The following is a 20485-nucleotide window of genomic DNA, read 5'->3' as shown; positions in this document are numbered from 1 at the left end:
ACCTCCTGCCGGTGGCAAAGAGGGACCTAGCAACCCTAGTGAGGGGAGTTAAACCCTGCCGTAACCATATTGGGAAGAGGGCTTGTGGCTCAGTGGTAAGGCATATACTTGCCATGTAGGAGATCTCCAGTTAAATCCTTGCTATCTCCAGTTAAAAGTTCTCAGGAAGGTAGCGAGGGATGGGGCAAATTTCAAAGGTTCACAAAGCCTTGGATGACTGCAAATGCAGCCAGGAGCACCTGGGCCAGCCTGGTAGCCCAGCAGGAATTCTCTAGCTGTTGGAGCCTGGGTGGGCTCTACTGCCCTCAGAAGAAAAGGCATTGCTCTTTTTGAATATATGTTTATGGGCTCAGTGATTTGGGATGAACTTACCTGATTGTTCCTTCATGTTGTTAGCATGGTTTTGTTTCTTGTTTCATGTTTCTATTGTGATTGTTGAACGTTACTTGGTATTGTGATTGTTGGATGTTGCCTAGTTAATATATTTAAAGAAGTACCTGGAGGCTGGCAACCCTACTGGTACAATATAATGACTTACAACTTAAAGACCCTTGACCTTAGTTGCTTTGAGGTTTCAGCAGCAAGTCACAGGACTGGAGTGACCAGAGACAAAGTTGGGCAAACCTACAGAATATGGGGCCTTAGCAGGTCTGCTCAGTAGTAAGGACCATGTAATTCAATGGGGCTTATTCCCAGGAAATCATCCTTAAGACTGCAGCCCATTGGATGGATTCTGATATCTGCTTACATCACCACTTCAAGGGAACTTTGCTTTAATATGGTTCCTTACCTGTAATGCTTTGCTTGTGGGGGAAGACCCCAAGTGATGCTCAAAGAATGGATTTCTTTGACTGGAATAACTGAACAGGAAGCAATGTGTCAGTTGCAGTTATTCATAAATATATACATGTTTGCAATGATAGTAAGAATGATAAGGGCCAGAAGGAAAAGAAGAGACAACAGTGTGAGGTAAATATGCATATATTGATGCTAAATATTTTGTCAAATAATAACACCTTTCCTGCGTGCTGTAATTTATTTACTTTATTTATACTCCACTTTTCTTCACAATGGGGACTCAAAGGAGGTTAGCATCTAAGGGTTGCCAGCTCCAGGTTGGGAAATACGTGGAGATTTTGGGGGTGGAGCCCGAGGATTTAGAGTTTAGAGGGTTTAGAGAGGGGAGGGACTTCAATGCCATAGAACCCAATTGCCAAAGCGGCCATTTTCTCCAGGGGAACTGATCTCTGTTATAAAAGCGGGAGATCTCCAGCCACCACCTGGAGGTTGGCTACCCTATTAACATTCTCTTCTCCATTTTACCCTTACAACAACCCTGTGAAGTCGGTATGCTGAGAGAGTGTGACTGTTCCAAGATCAGTCAGCAAACTGTCATGGCAGAGTCGGGATTTGAACCTGGGTCTCCCAGATCCTGGTCAGACACTCTTGCCACTACACAACACTGTAGTCTCAAGCACTCTATAATTAAATTAAAGGAATCTTTTCAGCATCCCTATGAGGTGAGGCAATATAATTATTCTCCAATGGCAGGCAGGGAAACTCAGAGAGTTTTACATAAATAACACAGTCATTTGGTTCAGACACTGTGAAAATATGGCTTATTTTAACTTGTAAAACCAGCATTTGGCTCAGATTTACATCCTGGTTTGCCTCAGTAGATGTAGTGTTATTCCCTTTGCTCTCCCCCACCCCATACCAACCCAACTGTTCCCTGGCCTATTCTGCATTACTAAAGGTGGTGCCAAGAAACAGGTCAGAATGTCTGTATTCAGACATCACAAGAAACCAGGGTTTGCTGGACTCTAAATCGCTCTCTCATACACTGAATAATGCACACTTTCAATGCACATTTGCGATGGTTTGCAAGTGGATCTTGCCCTTTTACACAGTAAAATCCAGTTGCAAAGTACGTGGAAAGCGCATTGAAAGTGCATCATTCAGCATGTGTGAAAGAGCCCTAGTCAGAGGAGAGGTCGGCATTCAGACAATTATATTAACCATCAGTTTAATTAAATGATGATTTCACATGATGTCTGAACACAGTCAATGAGTTTATGGCTGAAGTAACATTTGAACTAGGATCTTCCTGCTTGTTCTTTTAGTCATCATACAACATTCATAAAAAAGATCTGAGATTACAGTTTGATATGAAATATTCCTTCAGGTTTTTCGAAACAACACTGAAAACATGATCAAATATGCTTACCTCTGTAAAGCTTGTGAAATTCAGGTGTGTCAAAAGGGTTCTGCAGATGATTGAAGGTTGGCTTGGGCAAATCACTTAAAAAATATATGTGCATAGTTTTATGTTCAGGGCTTTATAGCATAAAATCATAAATAGCGAAGCAAAACAGATAGGCTGCTCACAGTCCTATTGTGCACAGGTAGGTAGGTCTGTGAGAAAACCAGAATCCACTTGTAGTACAATCAAGGCTCTTTCCTATGACTGGTCAATTTGGTTTTTTAGGGGGCAATCCTGAGCAGATGAGCAGTCCCATAGTATTCAATAGGTCTTATTCTGAGGAAAATATTCTTAGGGTTACAGCTTGGGGCTCAAAATGATATATATCAGCCCTGGCCCGATTAAAGCTCCTGGAATCATGAGTTACATTTGTTGAACTGAGCGTAGACACTAAACAGAGGCAGGCAATTAGGGCTGTCGATTTGGTTCGTCCCGAACCGAAAAACTGCTGAATTTCCCCCAATTCGGCGGTTTCCGGTTCAGGAAGAACCAAATTCAAAATAGGTGGGAAATGGGGGGAGCCGAATTCCCTGACTTCGGGGTGTTCGGGAAATAAATTCGGCAAATTCAGGGTTCGTCTCCCCCCCGCGAGCCTTCAGGGGGTTTCCCTGAAGCAGGGGACTTCCCTGAAGCTGGGCGGGGGGCCCTTTAAACAGATCTGAGCCTCCCGGCCGGGAGTCTCAAATCTGTTTAAAGGGCCCCCCGCCCGGCTTCAGGGAAGCCCCTTGAAGCCGGGCGGCGGGGGGGGGAACAGATCTGTGCCTCCCAGCCGGGAGGCTCAGATCTGTTTAAAGGGCCCCCCACCTGGCTTCAGGGAAGCCCCTTGAAGCTGGGCGAGGGGCTCTTTAAACAGATTTGTGCCTCCCGGCCGAGAGGCGCAGATTTGTTTAAAGGGCCCCCCGCCCAGCTTCAGGGAAGCCCCCTGAAGCCGGGCGGGCGGGGGGGAAACAGATCTGCGTCTAACAGCTGTTAGGCGCAGATCTGTTTAAAGCCCCCCCCACGCACGCCTTCATGGAACCCCCGTGAAGGCCCGTGGGGGGGAGCGAATTTCCCCCCGAACTCCGGATCTCGCCCGAATTTCGGGGATCCGAAGCGGGGGAGTTCGGACTTCGGCATGGCCTGAATTTAAAAGGGCTGAATTTTGCCGAAGCCGAACTTTACCGAATTTTTTTTCAACAGCCCTACAGGCAATGGCAAACCACCTCTGATTGTCTCTCGCCTTTAAAATTGTATGGGGTCGCCATAGATTGGCTGTAGCTTGATGGCACTTTTCCACCAACAACATTCCCAATCATACAGTGTGTAAGAGTTGTCCTGTTGGATCAGACCATGAACACATGAAGCTGCCTTATACTGAATCAGACCAGTGGTCCATCAAAGTTAGTATTTACTCAGACTGGCAGCGGCTCTCCGGGGTCTCCAGGCCGACTTCTTTCACATCACCTACTTGCCTAGTCCCTTTAACTGGATTGAACCTGGAACCTTCTGCATGCCAAGCAGATGCTCTACCACTGAGCCACAGCCCCTCCCCTGTGGTCCATCCAGTCTAGCAAACTGGACACACTGGAGAACTGCTGTCGCTCTTAGTAGCAATACTAACCTTGATGGTCTGTTCCCTCCCCTACCAATGGTCTGATTCAGTATACGGCATGTGTTGGGTACACATTATCATTATGGAAAATACTATGGAAACACAGATTGCAACATGTAGCAAATGCACATGAAACATATATAACATACACATTGAAACGTGCATCATGTGCACATTCAAACAAACAGAGTTCATAGAAATTCCCAATGGCTCACTGGAAGGATGTGAACCGAATACTTGGGGCTGCAAAACTATGGAACAAATATAGAATGGAACAAATGATATTAGTCTAGCTGTAATTCTATAACATTTTTAATTAAAAGAAAGCCCAACATCTGCAGTTTCCATCAGTGCTTCCCCTGATATCTTGAACATCTAATGTTTTCACCCCTATATTATCTTCCTTAGATTTTATTCCTTGGCTCTGCAAAACTCCCCAAAATAGGACACGGAAAAGACGTGTCCCATTATTAAAAGGATAAGATTAGTTAAAAGCCACAGCAACATATAAACTCTGTCTTACAATGATACCTTCTGAAAGCATTGTAATTGAAAACATTCTTTCTCATTCATATTTCTAATGGAACATATGGCATATGTATGAAAGTTTGCAAGCTCACATCACAGTTTTATATCTTCCAGAAAAAAATAAACCAGCTCACTTATTGGGGATCTGTGAGAAGATTTCTGTCACCCATTTTTCCAAGGAATCAAGGGTTTCTAAAATGGAAGATGAAAAAACAAACCAGAAAGCTAGAAAGAGAGACACTCTCGCAAAGACAGAGTTAAGGTGGTAATCTGGAAGTAGCATTCCTAAATCATTTGGAGATACTAGATATATTTTTCAAAAGCAATAGTGACATTTTTTGCTAGATCTCCTGTTTTTTTATATGCACGTTTCCTATTTTTGATGTGTGCGTCAATACCCACAGTGAACTATTCGGTCAAATTTCACTGCAGGCTTTGCACTCAATGGGCTGAATTCCAGAGAAGAGTTCTATGCTCACAACAGGCTTCACCGAAGCTGAAGCACTAAAATCACTTTCCTATCTGCTTATGCTAAGCGGTTGTATCCCCACTATCTTTTCTGCTCGCACAAAACGTAGCACTAGGTATTTCTTCTGATTCGATCTCAAAACTAGATTAAAGGAAACCATGTGTTTGTGAAACCATGTGTTTGTGAAACCATGTGTTTATTACATTCCAGATGCTGATTGTTATTTCATTAAAAATATCAAAGTGTTATGTGTTGATGCAGCTTTTGCATTTCTGCTTGCTCAAACTGTAAATGTGTTTTCCTTTCTGTTCACCCATTGCTAGATCCAACCCTGCACTTTGCCTTGCCATTTGTACTGGGCTCAATCCTTTAATTTAATATTACAGTGATATATGGATACATTTGATCTGTTTTCATACATGCAAATAAATTTACAGATAAAGGGATGGGTTGGATCCAGACTAAACTTTCCAATAGCAGAGCAGAACTGTCCTTCCTCTCTCCTCCCACTGCAGTCCACTGATCACCACAAAATGCTGCTCCTTGGAGATAGAGGACCCTGAGGAATGACATGAGGGAAGTCTGCAGCAGGAAGAGGGAATGGTTGTAAATGGCCAATTTAGTCTGGATTCAACCCTCTGTATATTTCGTAATGTGAAAATGGCATGCCGTAACTTCTCTGACCCAATGCACATCTGGAAATAGGAACAGGCTTTCAGATGTGTGCATCAATCCAGAAGGAAGACACATGTGTGGCCATACTCTGCATGAGTTCACACATGTACATTCATTACGCAAAGACCTCAAGATCAACAGAAGGCTGGCTTGTATGTAAAATCCCCATCATTTCCCCAGCTCTTCCTTCATAATTCCACTGAGTCAGCGGCATAGCCAACCATCTCTTAACTGGCCCTGTTGGGCAATTGTTCATTCCTGTGGCTCAGTGCAGGCATACACTAACCTCTGCCTAATGGTAGGACCCACAGTTTTCAACCACAATAATGGAGCTGCATGGGGAACCATCACATTGCACCCCTAAATTAAGACATTTGCCAACAATTACCCAATTCCTGAAATTTAACACAATACATTGTTATTATGACTTGTATTAAAGCAAAAGGTGGATTTATACCTCTAGACTGGACAACTAGGTTCATGTAGTGTGCAGAGTAGTGGCGCTTGTGGAATTCCTTCAGCCTTGCATAAGTATCTATCTTATTCTTCATTGGCTGGTGTTTCAGGGTCTCTGCATTACCTATAATTTAAGGTTTGCTTTTAAAAAATTGCCAAGGTCCTTAGGAAAAAAAAAAGATTCTAGAAATAGACAGTTTCTAGAATGTTTCTTGAGGACCAACCATTTTTAAAGCATACCAATGCCCTAACCTGGATAGCCCAGGCTGTCCCAGTCTTGTCAGACCTTGGAAGCTAAGCAGGGTCAGCCCTGGTTAGTATTTACATGGGAGACCACCAAGGAAATCTAGGGTTGTGATGCAGAGGCAGACAATGACAAACCACCTCTAAAAGTCTCTTGCCTTGAAAACCTCACAGGGTCACCATAAGTTGGCCATGACTTAACGACAAAAAAGAAAAGTCCAGTAATGAATATCAACTTATTGCAAAACATTTATGTACTCTGTCCGCTGTAATGTATCCAAATAGAACCTCTATTCAATAAACTCAATGAACTAGCACCAAGTTAGCCAATCAAGGATAATCTTAGAAGTGATGTCAAGATGGCAACTGAAGAGCAGAAAGATTGTTTATTTTACTCTAGATTTTTCTTTCATTCAAGGATTCTCTATAATTACCTGCCCCCATTATCTTGCCATGTTTAATGAATCCACACATTATGTACTCAAGAGTAGGTACCATAAGTTGCAAGTATTTATGTTCCACAGAAGTTCATAGGACTGAAGCATATTTTACACAATCAGCAAATGAGGGGGTAAAACTGTTCCTGACCTGACCTGCACTTCAGACAGCAACAAGGCACTCTGTCCTTGAATTGCTCTCTCAGTAGAAGCTATAAATCATGGAGATGAGATGTAGCCTAGGCTTCTCTCTGATATGCTAGCTTTGTAAGCCTCGTTCAGATGTTCATTGTGGGTAAAATGAACACATGTGTGCAGGGGGGAGGAGCATTGCAGTCGCATACTCCTGTAGACATCACTTGATCATTCTTTAGAGTGTGAAGATCCATGTGCATGCAAGGCTTCTATATGTATGTATAAATCAGCCATTTATAATTTTCTCCCATAAAACTGGGATCTAAGGCAGGTAGCCACACTGAGCCAGACTCCGGTCGGGAAAGGGTGGGGTAAAAATCAAATAAACAATCAATAAAGCAATAACAATAAAAATAACAAAACAAATATATCAGAAAACACTAATGCATTCAAAATAGGATCCAAGCAACACTTGAACCAAAAGTCCTTCTTGCATCCCCTCTGAAACTGCAGAAAGGGCATCATGTGGCTCTTCCTCTGGGAAACTGATCCACTGCATCTGAGTGACTACTTTAAAACCTCCCTCAAATGGACACTCCTATTTTGACAGGTGTTGAAAAGGCACTGTTGTACTGGGCAGAGCTGCCGCATAGGTTCATACAGGACAATGAGCACACCAGGATCAGAGGCTTCCTGCCATGATCCTACTTCATGTATGTTCATTCTACCCATATTGAATGTGTGAAAAAGATCATGTGAATGTCATTTGTTTCAGTTGGGAAGCATTTCACCATGTTAGCTCCTACATAGCGAATGAAATGGGATAGTCCAGAAGCAGTTTTACCTGCTCATCTTCTGTGTCAACCAGGTCATAGATTACATAGTCAATGCAGGGTTAAAAAGCAATTTTCTTTTAAAATAAACCCCCTCCTCATATTGTTAAGATTTGTAGCAATATCCAAAATGAAAGATTTTTGCAGATTCTGAACATTTGAAGTATTGGGTACAATGCCCCAAGAATTGCCCATTCCTCAAACTTTGCTAAATCTGTAACCCAAGCATATTAAGTGAATCTCAGGATATAATACTTACCCCAAAAGAATTTTCTCATAGGATGTCCTGGTTTTGAAAGGCTTCCAAGCAACATCTCCCTTCTATTCTCATCAGAAGGCTTTGCCAGTTGATATTCTATTCGTTTAAAAAAAAACACATTAAATAACAGAATTTAGAGTACCATTTCTAAAATAAGTCACTGTTAAAAGAGATAGAGTAGTACAAACGTACATGAAGCAGCAGTGAAATATGTTTAGTACCTCACTTACTAGTACTAAAAATGGAAATGATGGAGACAAAGACATTACGGTGTTTTGTAAAACTGTTGGGGTGAGTTTGGGAAGACCTGCTCCTTTAGGGGACACAGCAGAACTGTCTGTATAACAACAGTAGTACAGGCAGCATCACAAGAAGAATGATACAGGCAGCAACACAACTGAAAAGAAGACTCCCAAATTCCTAATAGAAGAACTTGTGCTATTGCAATGGCATTAATAGCAGGGTCTGGATGCTGTATGAGCTCTAGTATGGAAATTGGTTTAAAAAAGTAACCAATAGAAAGTATTGATTATCACTGTGTTAACAGTAAGGTTTATTTAGAGGAGAATTTAGTAGACAAGCCCATGATGAGCTTGCAATTTTAGAGAATGGATAAATAAACAATAAGTTGAATATTCAATGACAAAAGTCAGAATAGTACAATTATGGCAAGATACTGTTTTACCTCGGTACAGAATGAGATCATTTTTCCTTATAATTTAGATTTTATGTTTTTGTAGTGTGTTTTGTTATGTTGACTATGTAATTGTGTAGTCTATCTGTTTTGTTTATTTTTGAAAAACAAAATAAATTACTTATGAAAAAGAAGAAGAAGAGTTGGTTTTTTACATACCAGCTTTCCCTACCACTTAAGGAAGAATCAAACCAGTTTACAATAACCTTTCCTTCTCTCCCCACAACAGACACCCTGTGAGGTAGGTGGGGATGAGAGAGCTCTAAGAGAGCTGTGGCTAGCCCAAGGTCACCCAGTTGGCTTCATGTGTAGGAGTGGGGAAACCAATACAGTTCACCAGATTAGCATCCACTGCTAATGTGGAGGAGTGGGGAATCAAACCTGGTTCTCCAGTTTAGAGTCCACTGCTCCAAACCACCGCTCTTAACCACTACACCTCTACACTACATAGGGTTGCCAGACAGGAGGTTTTTGGGGCAGAGCCTGAGGAGGCTGGGGTTTGGGGAGGGGAGGGACTTCAATGCCATAGAGTCCAATTGCCAAAGCAGCCATTTTCTCCAGGTGAACTGATCTCTCAGCTGGAGATCAGTTGTAATAGCAGGAGATTTCAAGCTACTACTTGGAAGTTGGCAAGCCTAACACTACACCAGACTCAGATACAAAACTGATGGACAGACAAAAACATGCATGGTGCAGAGATTGGGCCTTAGCATTCAGAAGAAGCCATGGCTCCAATAACAAAATATTTGTTATATTTATTCCAAAAAATGTATGTTCTTATGATGGGTGTGATAAGAGGCTTGCATACTCCATAGGCCCTTGTCAGGAGGTGGATTGTATTTCTGCACCCCTGTAGAAACCCTGTCATGCTAGCTGGTATAAGAGGTAGAGATTAGATTTCTAGAGTATCTATCAGTAGTTCATTAGTTCAGTAGTTCTTAGTGTGTAAGAGTGAATGGCCCTGACCTGGATGGTCCAGGCTAGCCTGATCTCGTCAGATCTCAGAAGCTAAGCAAGGTCAGCCCTGGTTACTATTTGGATGGGAGACCGCCAAGGAATACCACGGTTGCTGTGCAGATGAAGGCACTGGCAAACCACCTCTGTCAGTCTCTTGCCATGAAAACCCCAAAAGGGGTTGCCATAAGTTGGCTGCGACTTGAAGGCACGTTACACACACACAAAAGTGAATGGCAACTTTTCATTAGGTGGGTGAAAGTATAGAGGTGGACCCACAGATGTAATTGTGCAGGGATACTAAATGTACACTCCCCTCATGGTGACCACAGGAACAGAAAACCAAGACATCCATCTTGTATCTGGGTTTGTTTGATCTTGAGTTCTTTTGGTTAGCGATGGAATTTTGGGGACATGAAACAGAATCTTGTGCACCTAGCATTCAGAGTTACATGACAGCTGTCATAAGTTCTGGTTGACCCTTCCCATGGTACCGTAGAACATTTGACCGAGCTGCCACAATGCAGTCCTAAGTAGAGTCACACCCTTCTAAGTGCTTTGACTTCAATGGACTTTAGAAAGGTATAGCTCTGTTTAGGACTGGAATGAGTGTACAGAATGCTTAGCATCTTTGTAAAGCCTATGCGGTTGATCACTTTTATAGATGGGGAACCGGAGCTATGAATTAGTGCTTTGCACCAATCTTAATTGAAGAAGGATTTGACTCAAATGTTTAATCCATTAGACTGGAGCTGGAAAACATATATGCATTGTGGACAGGTGTTGAAAAATTATCATCATCATCATTAGCCAAAATCCAGAGTCTTTCAACTTTAATGGGGGGAATCATATTTTTAAAAATTGCCATCAGCAACTGAGTCTTTGAACTACTCTGTACTGGAGGTTATGGGCTACTACATAGCCTAGAAAAATTGATTACAATTACTACTACTATTCTATTCTGAAGTAGAATAGAGTTAGAAACAGAAGTATCCTTTTCTTTGTTCAATTTTGCTTGCCACCAATGTCAGCCTCCCAAAGTATGCAGAATTTACCCAAGAGAGCGAAGCATCTAAATTTCATTACTTATAGCTTGATCCTAAACATCTTTACTCAGTGTTTATCTCCCTCTGGGTTTAATGGGATTTACATCATATAGATGTGCTTAAAACTGAAACCTTACAAATTATTAATTTTGTAGGCTCTGGGAATCAATAAAATCACGTTCCTTGATTTCAGTATACTTAAGCATGCTTCAAACTGTGTTGGATTGCGTCCATGATATCTAAATAATATTGCTTTAATAACCTGACGGTTTATAAAAGACAGGTCATCCAACTGTCATGAGTATTAGAGAGCCAGCGTGGTGTAGTGGTTAAGAGCGGAGGTCTCCAATCTGAAGAACCGGATTTGATCCCCCACTCCTCCACATGAAGCCTGCTGCATGACCTTGGGCCAGTCACAATTCTCTTAGAATTCTCTCAGCCCCACCTAACTCATAAGGTGCCTATTGTGGGGAGAGGAAGGGATTGCAATTGTAATCCGCTTTGAGAATCCTTAAGGTGAGAAAAGTAGGGTATAAAAACCAACCAACTCTACTACTAAAATGTCCAGAAAAATAAGAAAGAGAAAGGATAAGCATATTTGTTTTACCGCTGTCCACAGCTTCAATTTCCCGGTGAATTGCATCCTTAATCATCAGTGGGTGAATGAAGAACTGTGCCCATCTATAAAAAAGAACAATCACAATACAGACTTTTTGCCATCCTCTGTTGAATAGGCAGGATAACAATGCTCTGTTCTGAAAAGCATCTGGATGGATCACTTTCTGTTTCAAACATCAGCCCAATAGAGGAACGGTGCCCCCAGTTACACTTCCCACCAAACAAGGAAAGGTCATTTAGGTTCTACCATTTTGGGATCAGCCAAATCTGATGTCCATTCTGATACCCAATATGTATTCCAGAGTATTCCCATCTGATATCTACTATGCTTTCTATAGAATTCCCATATAGTTCACATTTAGATGCACTGGCAAGCTTACCTACATCAGAAAATGTATACCCACAATGCCTAAGTACACAAAAGTAGAAGAAGAGAGTTGGTTTCTCTACCTTTTTAAGGAAACTCAAATCAGCTTACAATTGCTTTCCCTTCCTCTCCCCATGCCTTGTGAGGTAGGTGGGGCTGAGAGAGTTCGGAGAGAACAGTGACTAGCCCAAGGTCACCCAGTAGGCTTCATATGTAGGAGTTGGGAAGCCAACCCGTTTCACCAGATTAGAGTCTGCCACTCATGTAGAGCAACACATAAGAGAAGGAGCACCCTAGAGTGCACTATAGGCGAGTACAGAACAAAAGCATATAATAAACTGGGATCTAATATCTGTATTTCTGTGCATTTCAGAACCTGCTCCTTGTGTTTATGTAGAGGTGACTTTTTTCTTTTCTTTTCCCCTCTCAAGAACATATAAGCCAATGGCAGCCAGAAGAGCTGGAACGAATCTGTCCAACCAAGGCTTATGACATCAATCAAAGCAGATCAGCCATCAAATCATAAACAGTTGATAAGTTACCTGTCAAGAGCTTCTTTAAAATGTTTCTTCTGGATATCAAATTGGAAGACTGTTTGTTCTGTGCCAGTCGAAGCATTGTCTGAACCGCCATGAGTCTTTAAGAATCTATCAAACCCATTTTCCTCTGGGTATTTTTCACTACCCATAAATACCACTGAAATAAATGGTCAATAAATGCTCGTCATCTAAAATATATGAACCCCAATTAAGGGATACTTTTATGCTAAGATGCATGCAGGAAGCATTGGTGTTATGAGCTTCTCCATTCATCTGAATTAACCCAGTTCCTTGGAAATGAATGGGGAAACTTTTTGTAATGGGGAAATCTGCACAGACCTTGAAAATGCTGTACCTTGACCAAGAATCTACTTTGTGGGTTGGATCCAACCAGCTTTTCTACTGGTAAAAAGAAAAAAATGGGATTCCCTTTGACTGATAAAAAAGACTGTGCTGAGGATTATGGGACCTACATGGTCAAAAGCCATGTGGGATGAGGGCTGTAGTAAGGAAGAGAAATTGGGTGAGTGATGCCTCTTGGGCTCTTCTGAAGTGCCTCCCACTCCAACAAGTGGGAGAAAAGCCAGGATTGACCTTTCCTTTGCAGAGGAGACTCTTTGGAGAAGAAGAAGAAGGAGAAGAAGAAGAGTTGGTTTTTATATGCCAACTTTCTCTACCACTTAAAGAAGAATCAAACCAGTTAACAATCACCTTCCCTTCCCCTCCCCACAACCGACACCCTGTGAGGTAGGTGAGGTTGAGAGAGCTCTAAGGGAGCTGTGACTAGCCCAAGGTAACCCAGCTGGCATAATATGTAAGAGTGCGGAAACCAGCCCGGTTCACCAGATTAGCGTCCGCCACTCATGTGGAGGAGTGGGGAATCCAACACGCTTCTCCAGATTCGAGTCCACCGCTAGTCCAAACCACCACTCTTAACCACTACACCATGCTGTGGGCTCAGGAAACATTCTGGATAGCACCATGGTGTCCCTGGGCCCAATATCAGGGGTCATTGATATACAACCTTTCTCTGTCTCCCCCCTTTTTAAAGATACAGCCTGTTAATTGCAGAGCTACGTACTGTGTTCCAACAAATGGGCTAGTCCAGGTAACTTTTCAGGATCACAGAAACTGCCAATGCAAATGGCCAGGGCAGCTGCAGACTGCAGTCAAAATGGAAATACATAAATAACACATTAGTATATACCCTCCATCTCGCCAACATTTTACAACTGAAACTAGGGACATAGTTGTAAGAGACCCTCTTCTCATTGCTAGCTTCAATGGCCAAGGCCTTCCCCCAACAAATAATCAGGTATTACTGGAGTTTATGCTGTGTCTTCTATATGTTCATTTACACTGCAATTGCCTGCTTTCTGCCAATTTACAAGCCCGAGGGGCTTCAACACATAATAGAAAAACCTAACTAGCTCAAAAGAGGTTATCATCAGTTCAAATTATATCTCAGCAGCTGTAGTGTGTGAAATGGCAGATGGTGCTTGCTGCATGGTGCCTCCACACTGACGCACTTATACTGACACCAGAGACGATGCACCTGGTCCCCACTTTGAATTGTTACTTTAATGTGTTGAAAATTGCTGTCACAGCATCAGTGTAATGTCCCTTTTGGGTCAAACCCAGAAGTAATGTCATTGCATCGATGTCACACTTTAGGATTTACTGGAAGCTCTATGATAAAACTACAGAGTTTCCAGTGATTCCTAGAGTGTCACATTGATGCAATGATGTCACTTCCAGGTTCATCCCAGAAGTGATGTCATGGTATTGCTCTGATGGCATCTCCTTACTTCCCTGCTCCACTAGCTGATGTTTGGAGCCCCTTTACTGAAAACAGCTATTTTAAGCTGCTTAGTAGTCTACATTTTTAATGTTGTGACTTTTTTTAATGCTGGGTTTTAATTAATAACCTCAATTTTTTATTATATTTCATTTTGTAAGGCACCTCAGGTCGCTTCCCTAGAGAGTGCTATGTAAAAAAAATTCTAAATAAATAAAGTAAAAAGCATAAGCTTCCAGGTTAGCTTGCATTAGAGTCCCCATCTTGGAACAAAATAGATACCAGTGAATGGATTTTTTTTTTCTGAGGGGGAGTCAATTTTTGAAAATCTGCTGCATGAACTCAGATTAACAATATGCATTCTCTAGGTACCCTGAACAGTAAACTGTGCCTGGCTTTCATTCCCTGATTGGTGTACATTACAGGTTTGCCTTTGCCTGATAGGTGGAAGGGCCAAATATTTTATGAGGACTGAGGCAGTGACTGTATTGCTTTGTACCATACCTGCTTTTCTGCACTCCCCCTCTTCTTTTCATCTTCTTTTTGGACCAGTTCTTCAAACTCTTCATGGTCGCTGACCTGCTGCTCTCCTTCACTGGTATCCCCACTACCATCACTAGATGCTTCTTTGCCTTCATCTTCACCTGTACCATGATATGCTTCTGCAAAGTCTCCTTCATCCTTCACCTCAAGACTGTTGCCTTTTCCTTCTTCATAATTTTCTTCCTCATCAATTTCAGAGGACATTGCCTCCTCCTCCTCCTCTTCAGATGTCTCAGAAGAATTGCAGTCATCAACAGTCAAGTCAGATATTAAGAGAACATTTAAGTCATTTTTTAACTTAATATACCTGCAAGAATAATTGCATGAATACTTTTATCACTCTGGTGGCCTGAGCCATCCTATCAACAATATAAAATTATATCTTTTAAAAATGCATTTTAAAGCTGTCATGTCTTCCCAAAGAGACTCACAGGAACTGTGGTTTATGGAGGAAAATTAGAGATTAACAGACACTGTCACTGAACTAGGGCTGTTGAAAAAAAAATTGGTAAAATTTGGATTCGGCAAAATTTGGACCGTTTTTATTTGGGAAATGCTGAAGTCCAAATGCCCCCTATTCGGATCTGTGGAATTCGGCTTGAAATTTGGTGTTCCCAAATAAATTCGGCCGAATAAAGCCATTTAAAGCATATTCGCGGCTTTCCATGGCTCCGGGGGGGGGGGGCATTTTTGGAGGTAGAGGTCCCAAACTTTCAGGGTAGCTTAGAGGGACCCTACTTGCAAGAACCCCCAAGTTTGGTGAAGATTGGGTCAGAGGGTCCCGAGTTATGGGGTCTGGAAGGGGTCCTCCCATTGGAATGAATGGGAGCAGGCAATCCTTAATGCACATCTCGAGAGTGGCAAATCCAAGGCAAAACCTCCCATTGTTTCTCGTTGGCTATTTATGCACGGGAGATTTTGCTTTGGATTTTCCGCTTTCTAGATGCACATTTCCACCAGACAAATTCTCAAAACTCTGCAGGGGGGCTTATTGTTGAGAGTTGAGAATTTGGATGGGGAAAATGTGCATCTAGAGAGCAGAAAATCCAAGGCAAAACCTCCCATTGTTGCAGACGGATAAAAGGCAGTATTGTTTACAATTCACTCTGCCTTACCTTGGGAGCAAAGCCCCACCGCAGCTCTTACTTCCGAGTAAGCAGGCCAGAGGATCAGGACTGCCCGCCCTTTCCTCTATATTTCGCTTCCTCCTGTCACCATTTCCTCAGCCCCAGGGGCACCCAAAAACAATGAAGACCGGGGTGGGGGTTGTTGAGGGAGGAGACAACGTGGCTGAGCTGTCACTGTCAGGGGAAAGGAGAATTCCTGAGCAGGGACACCCATGGGGGGCCGGGGAGGGGGGGAATAAGCAGGATGCTGCATTGTATGGCACATGACACCACTGGCGCAAACACACATGCACGCCCGCCACATGCCATTCTCTCCCCCCATCACGCAAAAGAAGGCAAAAGCTCGGATTCTACGGAAGCGGCCCACAGAGACAATCAACCCCCCCCAAGCAGAACAGCCCCCCCCCGCAACAAGAAGACACAAATTCCAAATGAAGGAGAACAACGGGGCAGCCAGAGAGAGAGAGAGACTCACCGACCCACACTGACCTCCAGGCGAAGGTGGCAACCAGTGAAAATAGCAAAAAAACACTAGCGCAGAGGCAATCAACCCCCCCCCCAGCAGAACATCCCCTCTTTGGCTTACCCCCACACACAGAATCTCCCCCCCCCACATGCACACACACAGGAAAAAGTTATAGAGAAAAGCCCCCAAATGGGTCAAACTGTGGATGTCTTCTCTTCCAGCAGAAGCAGGGGTCAGGAGGAGTAATCCAATCTCATTCCAGCAAGCAGCAGCAGGTCACCTCAGCTCAGGATCACTCATGATCAGCACAGGAGCAGCACAGGAGCAGCAGCAATGGAAGGAATACAGACTCACACACACAGACTCTTTGGCCATTTATGCACGGGAGGTTTTGCCTTGGATTTGCCGCTCGGTAGATGCACATTTTCCCTGTCCAGATTCTCAAAACTCTGCATGGGAGCTTATTGTTGAGTTTTGAGAATTCGGATGGGGAAAATGTGCATCTAGAGAGCGGCAAATCCAAGGCAAAACCTCCTGTGCATAAATGGCCTCTCTCCCCGGGCCGCACAGCAACCCGGGACCACGCACACGCACCCCCCCACATGGGGATCTCTTACACACAGACACACTCTCCCCCTCCCCGGGCTGCGCAGCAGCCTGGGACCACACACACGCACCCCCCATGGGGATCTCTCTCTCTCTCTCTCTCTCTCTCTCTCTCACACACACACACACACACACACACACTCTTTCTTTCTCTCCCCGGGCCGTATAGCGGCCAGGCTCACGCACTCATCTGCGACTGATTGGCCGGAAGACCCAGCTTGACCACCTATTGGCCGTGGGAGAATGCTGATTCGGGGGCGCTGAAGTTGTACGAATTTATCCGGTGTCCGCCCGAACTCACTGAGTTCGGCTCGTCGTTTCCCCTCCTTTTTTGACTTCAGTTCTATCTGAACTAGAAACCACCAAATCGGGGCAAATTCAGCTGTTTTTCAGTTCAGATGGAACCGAATCGACAGCCCTACACTGAACTACAATTCCCATAGCTCCCTGGAGCGAAAAGATGGCATTTAAACCAGTTTCAGTCTCCACTGAAGAAGTGGTCGTCGTCACCTCCTCCTCCTCCTCCTCCTCCCAAAATCTCCAGATATTTCAAACCAGAGCTGGCAACCTTAGGTCAAGAGGGGACCAGGCAACCTTATCTCCAGGCCCAGGGTTGCCAGGTCCCTGCTCACAACCAGTGGGAGGTTTTGGGGGCAGAGCCTGAGGAGGGCGGAGTTTGGGGAGGAAAGGGACTTCAATGCCAAAGCAGCCATTTTCTTCAGGTGAACTGATCTCTATCAGCTGGAGATCAGTTGTAATAGCAGGAGATCTCCAGCTGCTACCTGGAGGTTGGCAACCCTATCCAGGCCCCACCTGGAGGTAAGCAACCCTCAAGGCTAAGCATCTCATTTTTGAGAGGCTTGGGGAATTTATAGTGAGGAAAGGTGTTTGGGCCATCTTAATTTCAGAACTAAGAACAAAATAGTTTTGTTCTGTTTTTTGCTAAGCCCAATTCTGAGCAGAACCTAGGGGCGTTTCAGTTCTTGATAAGGCTCGCTATAGTGGCCTTTTGTCTCTTGATAGAGCTATTTCCCCTCGGGCCATTCATGTACCTGTATTGCTTGTGATCACTAGGAGACTTGATAATACTTGGATCTCCCTCATTCTTCTGCTTGGCCTGGCGCTTCTGGCCCTCTTTCTTCACACCTGCTTGCATTTGTTGGCCTCTGTCTGGACATTCTTGCCTTCTCTCCAGCCATCTGAGTATATCTGGGCAGTTAGGTATGTCGGGGGCCCTTGACTTCCTCCGAGACATTGTAGAGGCTCTGAGGTGATTTGCCCGGCCAACTGTACAGCTCTAGATCCTCTTGCTTAGCCCCTGTCTTGCTGTGTGGCAGTTGGCACCCTTTCATGCCCAAACCAGCTTCCCTGCTGGCGATGCTATTGACTGTGTGGATTCTTTGGAGAGAATATTCCATTGATGACATAAACAAAGGAGCAAACCAGGATTCCAGGCAGGGAAGAAAAGGAGAAACAAAGAAAACAGTAGAAGTAAAAGAGCAATCCATAAGAAACATTGGCAACAACTCGGGGAAAGTTTACGATCCCATTATCACCTCTATTTATGTCAAAGAATACATAGTGCAATGGGAGAGCCAACTGCAAAAGCTAGAATGAGGGAATTGAGGTTTGCAGCGTAATTTATATTACTAATGCATCTTCCCATAGAAAAAGATAATCCAATTTAAAACCTGATTTATCTATTATGGATCGCATTATATTTTGCTTATGTTTCGAAAATTCATCATAAGAGCCCGGCTTATGCAGGGCTCCAAGCCAAAGTTCATTTTAATGCAATATCTCCCCCGCCCCCCAGTATAAACTTTTTATAGCTTTTGGCTGGCTACATTGTTTGCATCCCCTTATTTTTAGTTCCAATAAAATGGCATGAAAGCACAGCCATGATGGTCAATAACATTTAACAGATAGTGGAAGTATAAAAAAAAAAAGTTAGATTACATCATGCATCAGAAAAACGTGCAAAGACCCCAAAGGTTACAAGTCAGACAATCCAAGGTTTTCAATCATGCATTGAGTTCCAACCCAGAAGAAGCAGCTATGTAACCATGGCTAAGCTATGCCAGTATATATGAATCTGTTTGATCATGTGCAGCCATGTCTATTGGGTGATTGATATGAGTGTCACATAACTAGGGAGTTGACACAGCTGAAAGGCAGAACAGGCTGGCTGAAAATCAGAGCTACCATAAGCTATAAGGTCACACAGAGTCCATTCGAACATCTAGCTATGCATGCTTTGAAATGTGAGACCCATTAATTAATTACTTTTGACAGCTTATGGAATAAGTCACAGAAGAAGAAGAGTTGTTTTTTATATGTCGATTTTCTTTACCACTTAAGGGAGACTCAAACTGATTTACAATCACCTTTTCTTCCCCTCCCCACAACAGACACCCTGTGAGGTAGGTGGGGCTGTGAGAGCTCTAACAGAACTGTAACTTACCCAAGGTCACCCAGCTGGCTTTGTGTGTACGAGTGGGGAAACAAATCCAGTTCACTAGATTAGCCTCTGCTGTTAGCCAAATTGCTCTTTAACTTGGGGAATTAGCAAGCAAGATGGCAAACTTTAATATTTATATAGCGAGATCAACCAACTATACCAGAGCCCATTAACTGTGACCTTAAGAATCAAGACAGACAAGGGGATTCCGAATTAAGAGAGTTTGTTTTTTCCATTCAAATCAGTGATGCATACACACATACAGAGAAATCTAAGAAATTCAAAGAGAGTAGTACAAGCACAGATGCCAACGTGGCAGGGATCGTTGATGGGGCGATATTTACTGTTCTTGAAGAGGTGTTGTCCAAGTTCACGTAGACTAAGACAGAAGAAATTAATAACAAAGGTGGGGGCAAGGGGTTCCTGTAGACTTGGCCAGCAAGGCGGGAGGCTGCGCAAAACCAAACCGACAGAGTAACGGCAAAGATGCCAGAAAAGACATAAGGTAACATAATGGGCTGGGGGCACCCCAGATATACTGTTTTTCTGGGGGTGGGGAGAGGGGATTTACCCCTCCTAGGTTCCCAGGTGACCAAAAGTGACAAAAGGATTAATCTGTGGCTACTGGGGTGGGGACGGTGAGAATTTGGAAATCTATTCTGATTCCAATGACTTTTGCAACCCGGGAGGAACCAGGAGATCTCTGCTGAAGTGATTAACATTCTGAAACAATAATCTTTATCTCTGCTAATGCCTGGGAGTCGCTGCTGCATAGCTGGAAGAACGACTCCTCACTGATATCAGGATCGGTGCTGATTGCCCATTAAGCTGCTGATGTTGCAATGGGAAAGGGGGGTGTTGGCACTGACTACGTGACTGTCTGCTTTCCACGACATGGCTGCGGCTGGAACAGAGTTTGCACAGGAACATGGAGTCTCTCAGGTTCACTGGAGGTGGCCCTTGCTTCTATTTCCTAGCTGCTGGCTGCATGGAGCTCGCAGGAGCAGCTGTGTCAGTTTCAACGGAGCGCGCAGCGGCCATCCAGTAGCGTTTGGAGCGGGCGCACGGCTGGAACATTAGTTGTGTGCCTGCATATCGGGTTGCCAGGTCCAGTCCGGGAGTTTTAGGCGGCCCCCATGCTTTCACTGCTGCTCATGTGGAGCAGTGGGGGATCAAACCCAGTTCTCCAGATCAGACTCCACTGCTCCAAACCACCGCTCTTAACCACTACGCCATGCTGGCTCCTGAAGGCAGCAAAATAACACAGATCAATGGTAGCACACCGGCTTTATGCACAGAAGGTTCCAGGTTCAATCTCCAACCTGTTACTGTTTATGGGGAGAGCCTTTCCACTGTAGAATCACTAAAACAGAGAAC

General features: G+C 43.7%; 1 protein-coding gene across 1 annotated transcript in view; it reads right to left on the bottom strand.

Annotated features, from left to right (window-relative positions):
- LOC130481913 (nardilysin-like) overlaps positions 1-17902 on the bottom strand; it is a 51981-nt gene extending 34079 nt beyond the window's left edge. Inside the window, exons 1-10 of the mRNA XM_056854699.1 lie at positions 17700-17902; positions 14410-14755; positions 13189-13270; positions 12111-12264; positions 11191-11264; positions 7890-7985; positions 5984-6106; positions 4517-4574; positions 2228-2301; positions 791-860 (exon numbers count right to left, since the gene is read on the bottom strand). Coding sequence (XP_056710677.1) covers positions 791-860; positions 2228-2301; positions 4517-4574; positions 5984-6106; positions 7890-7985; positions 11191-11264; positions 12111-12264; positions 13189-13270; positions 14410-14755; positions 17700-17902 — 1280 coding nt within the window. The remainder of the gene's footprint in view (positions 1-790; positions 861-2227; positions 2302-4516; positions 4575-5983; positions 6107-7889; positions 7986-11190; positions 11265-12110; positions 12265-13188; positions 13271-14409; positions 14756-17699) is intronic.
- Between the last annotated feature and the right edge of the window lie 2583 nt (positions 17903-20485).

Source organism: Euleptes europaea, chromosome 8 (assembly GCF_029931775.1).
Source record: "Euleptes europaea isolate rEulEur1 chromosome 8, rEulEur1.hap1, whole genome shotgun sequence".
NCBI classification, from domain to species: Eukaryota; Metazoa; Chordata; class Lepidosauria; order Squamata; family Sphaerodactylidae; genus Euleptes; species Euleptes europaea.
This window is presented reverse-complemented; position numbering and strand designations above follow the sequence as displayed.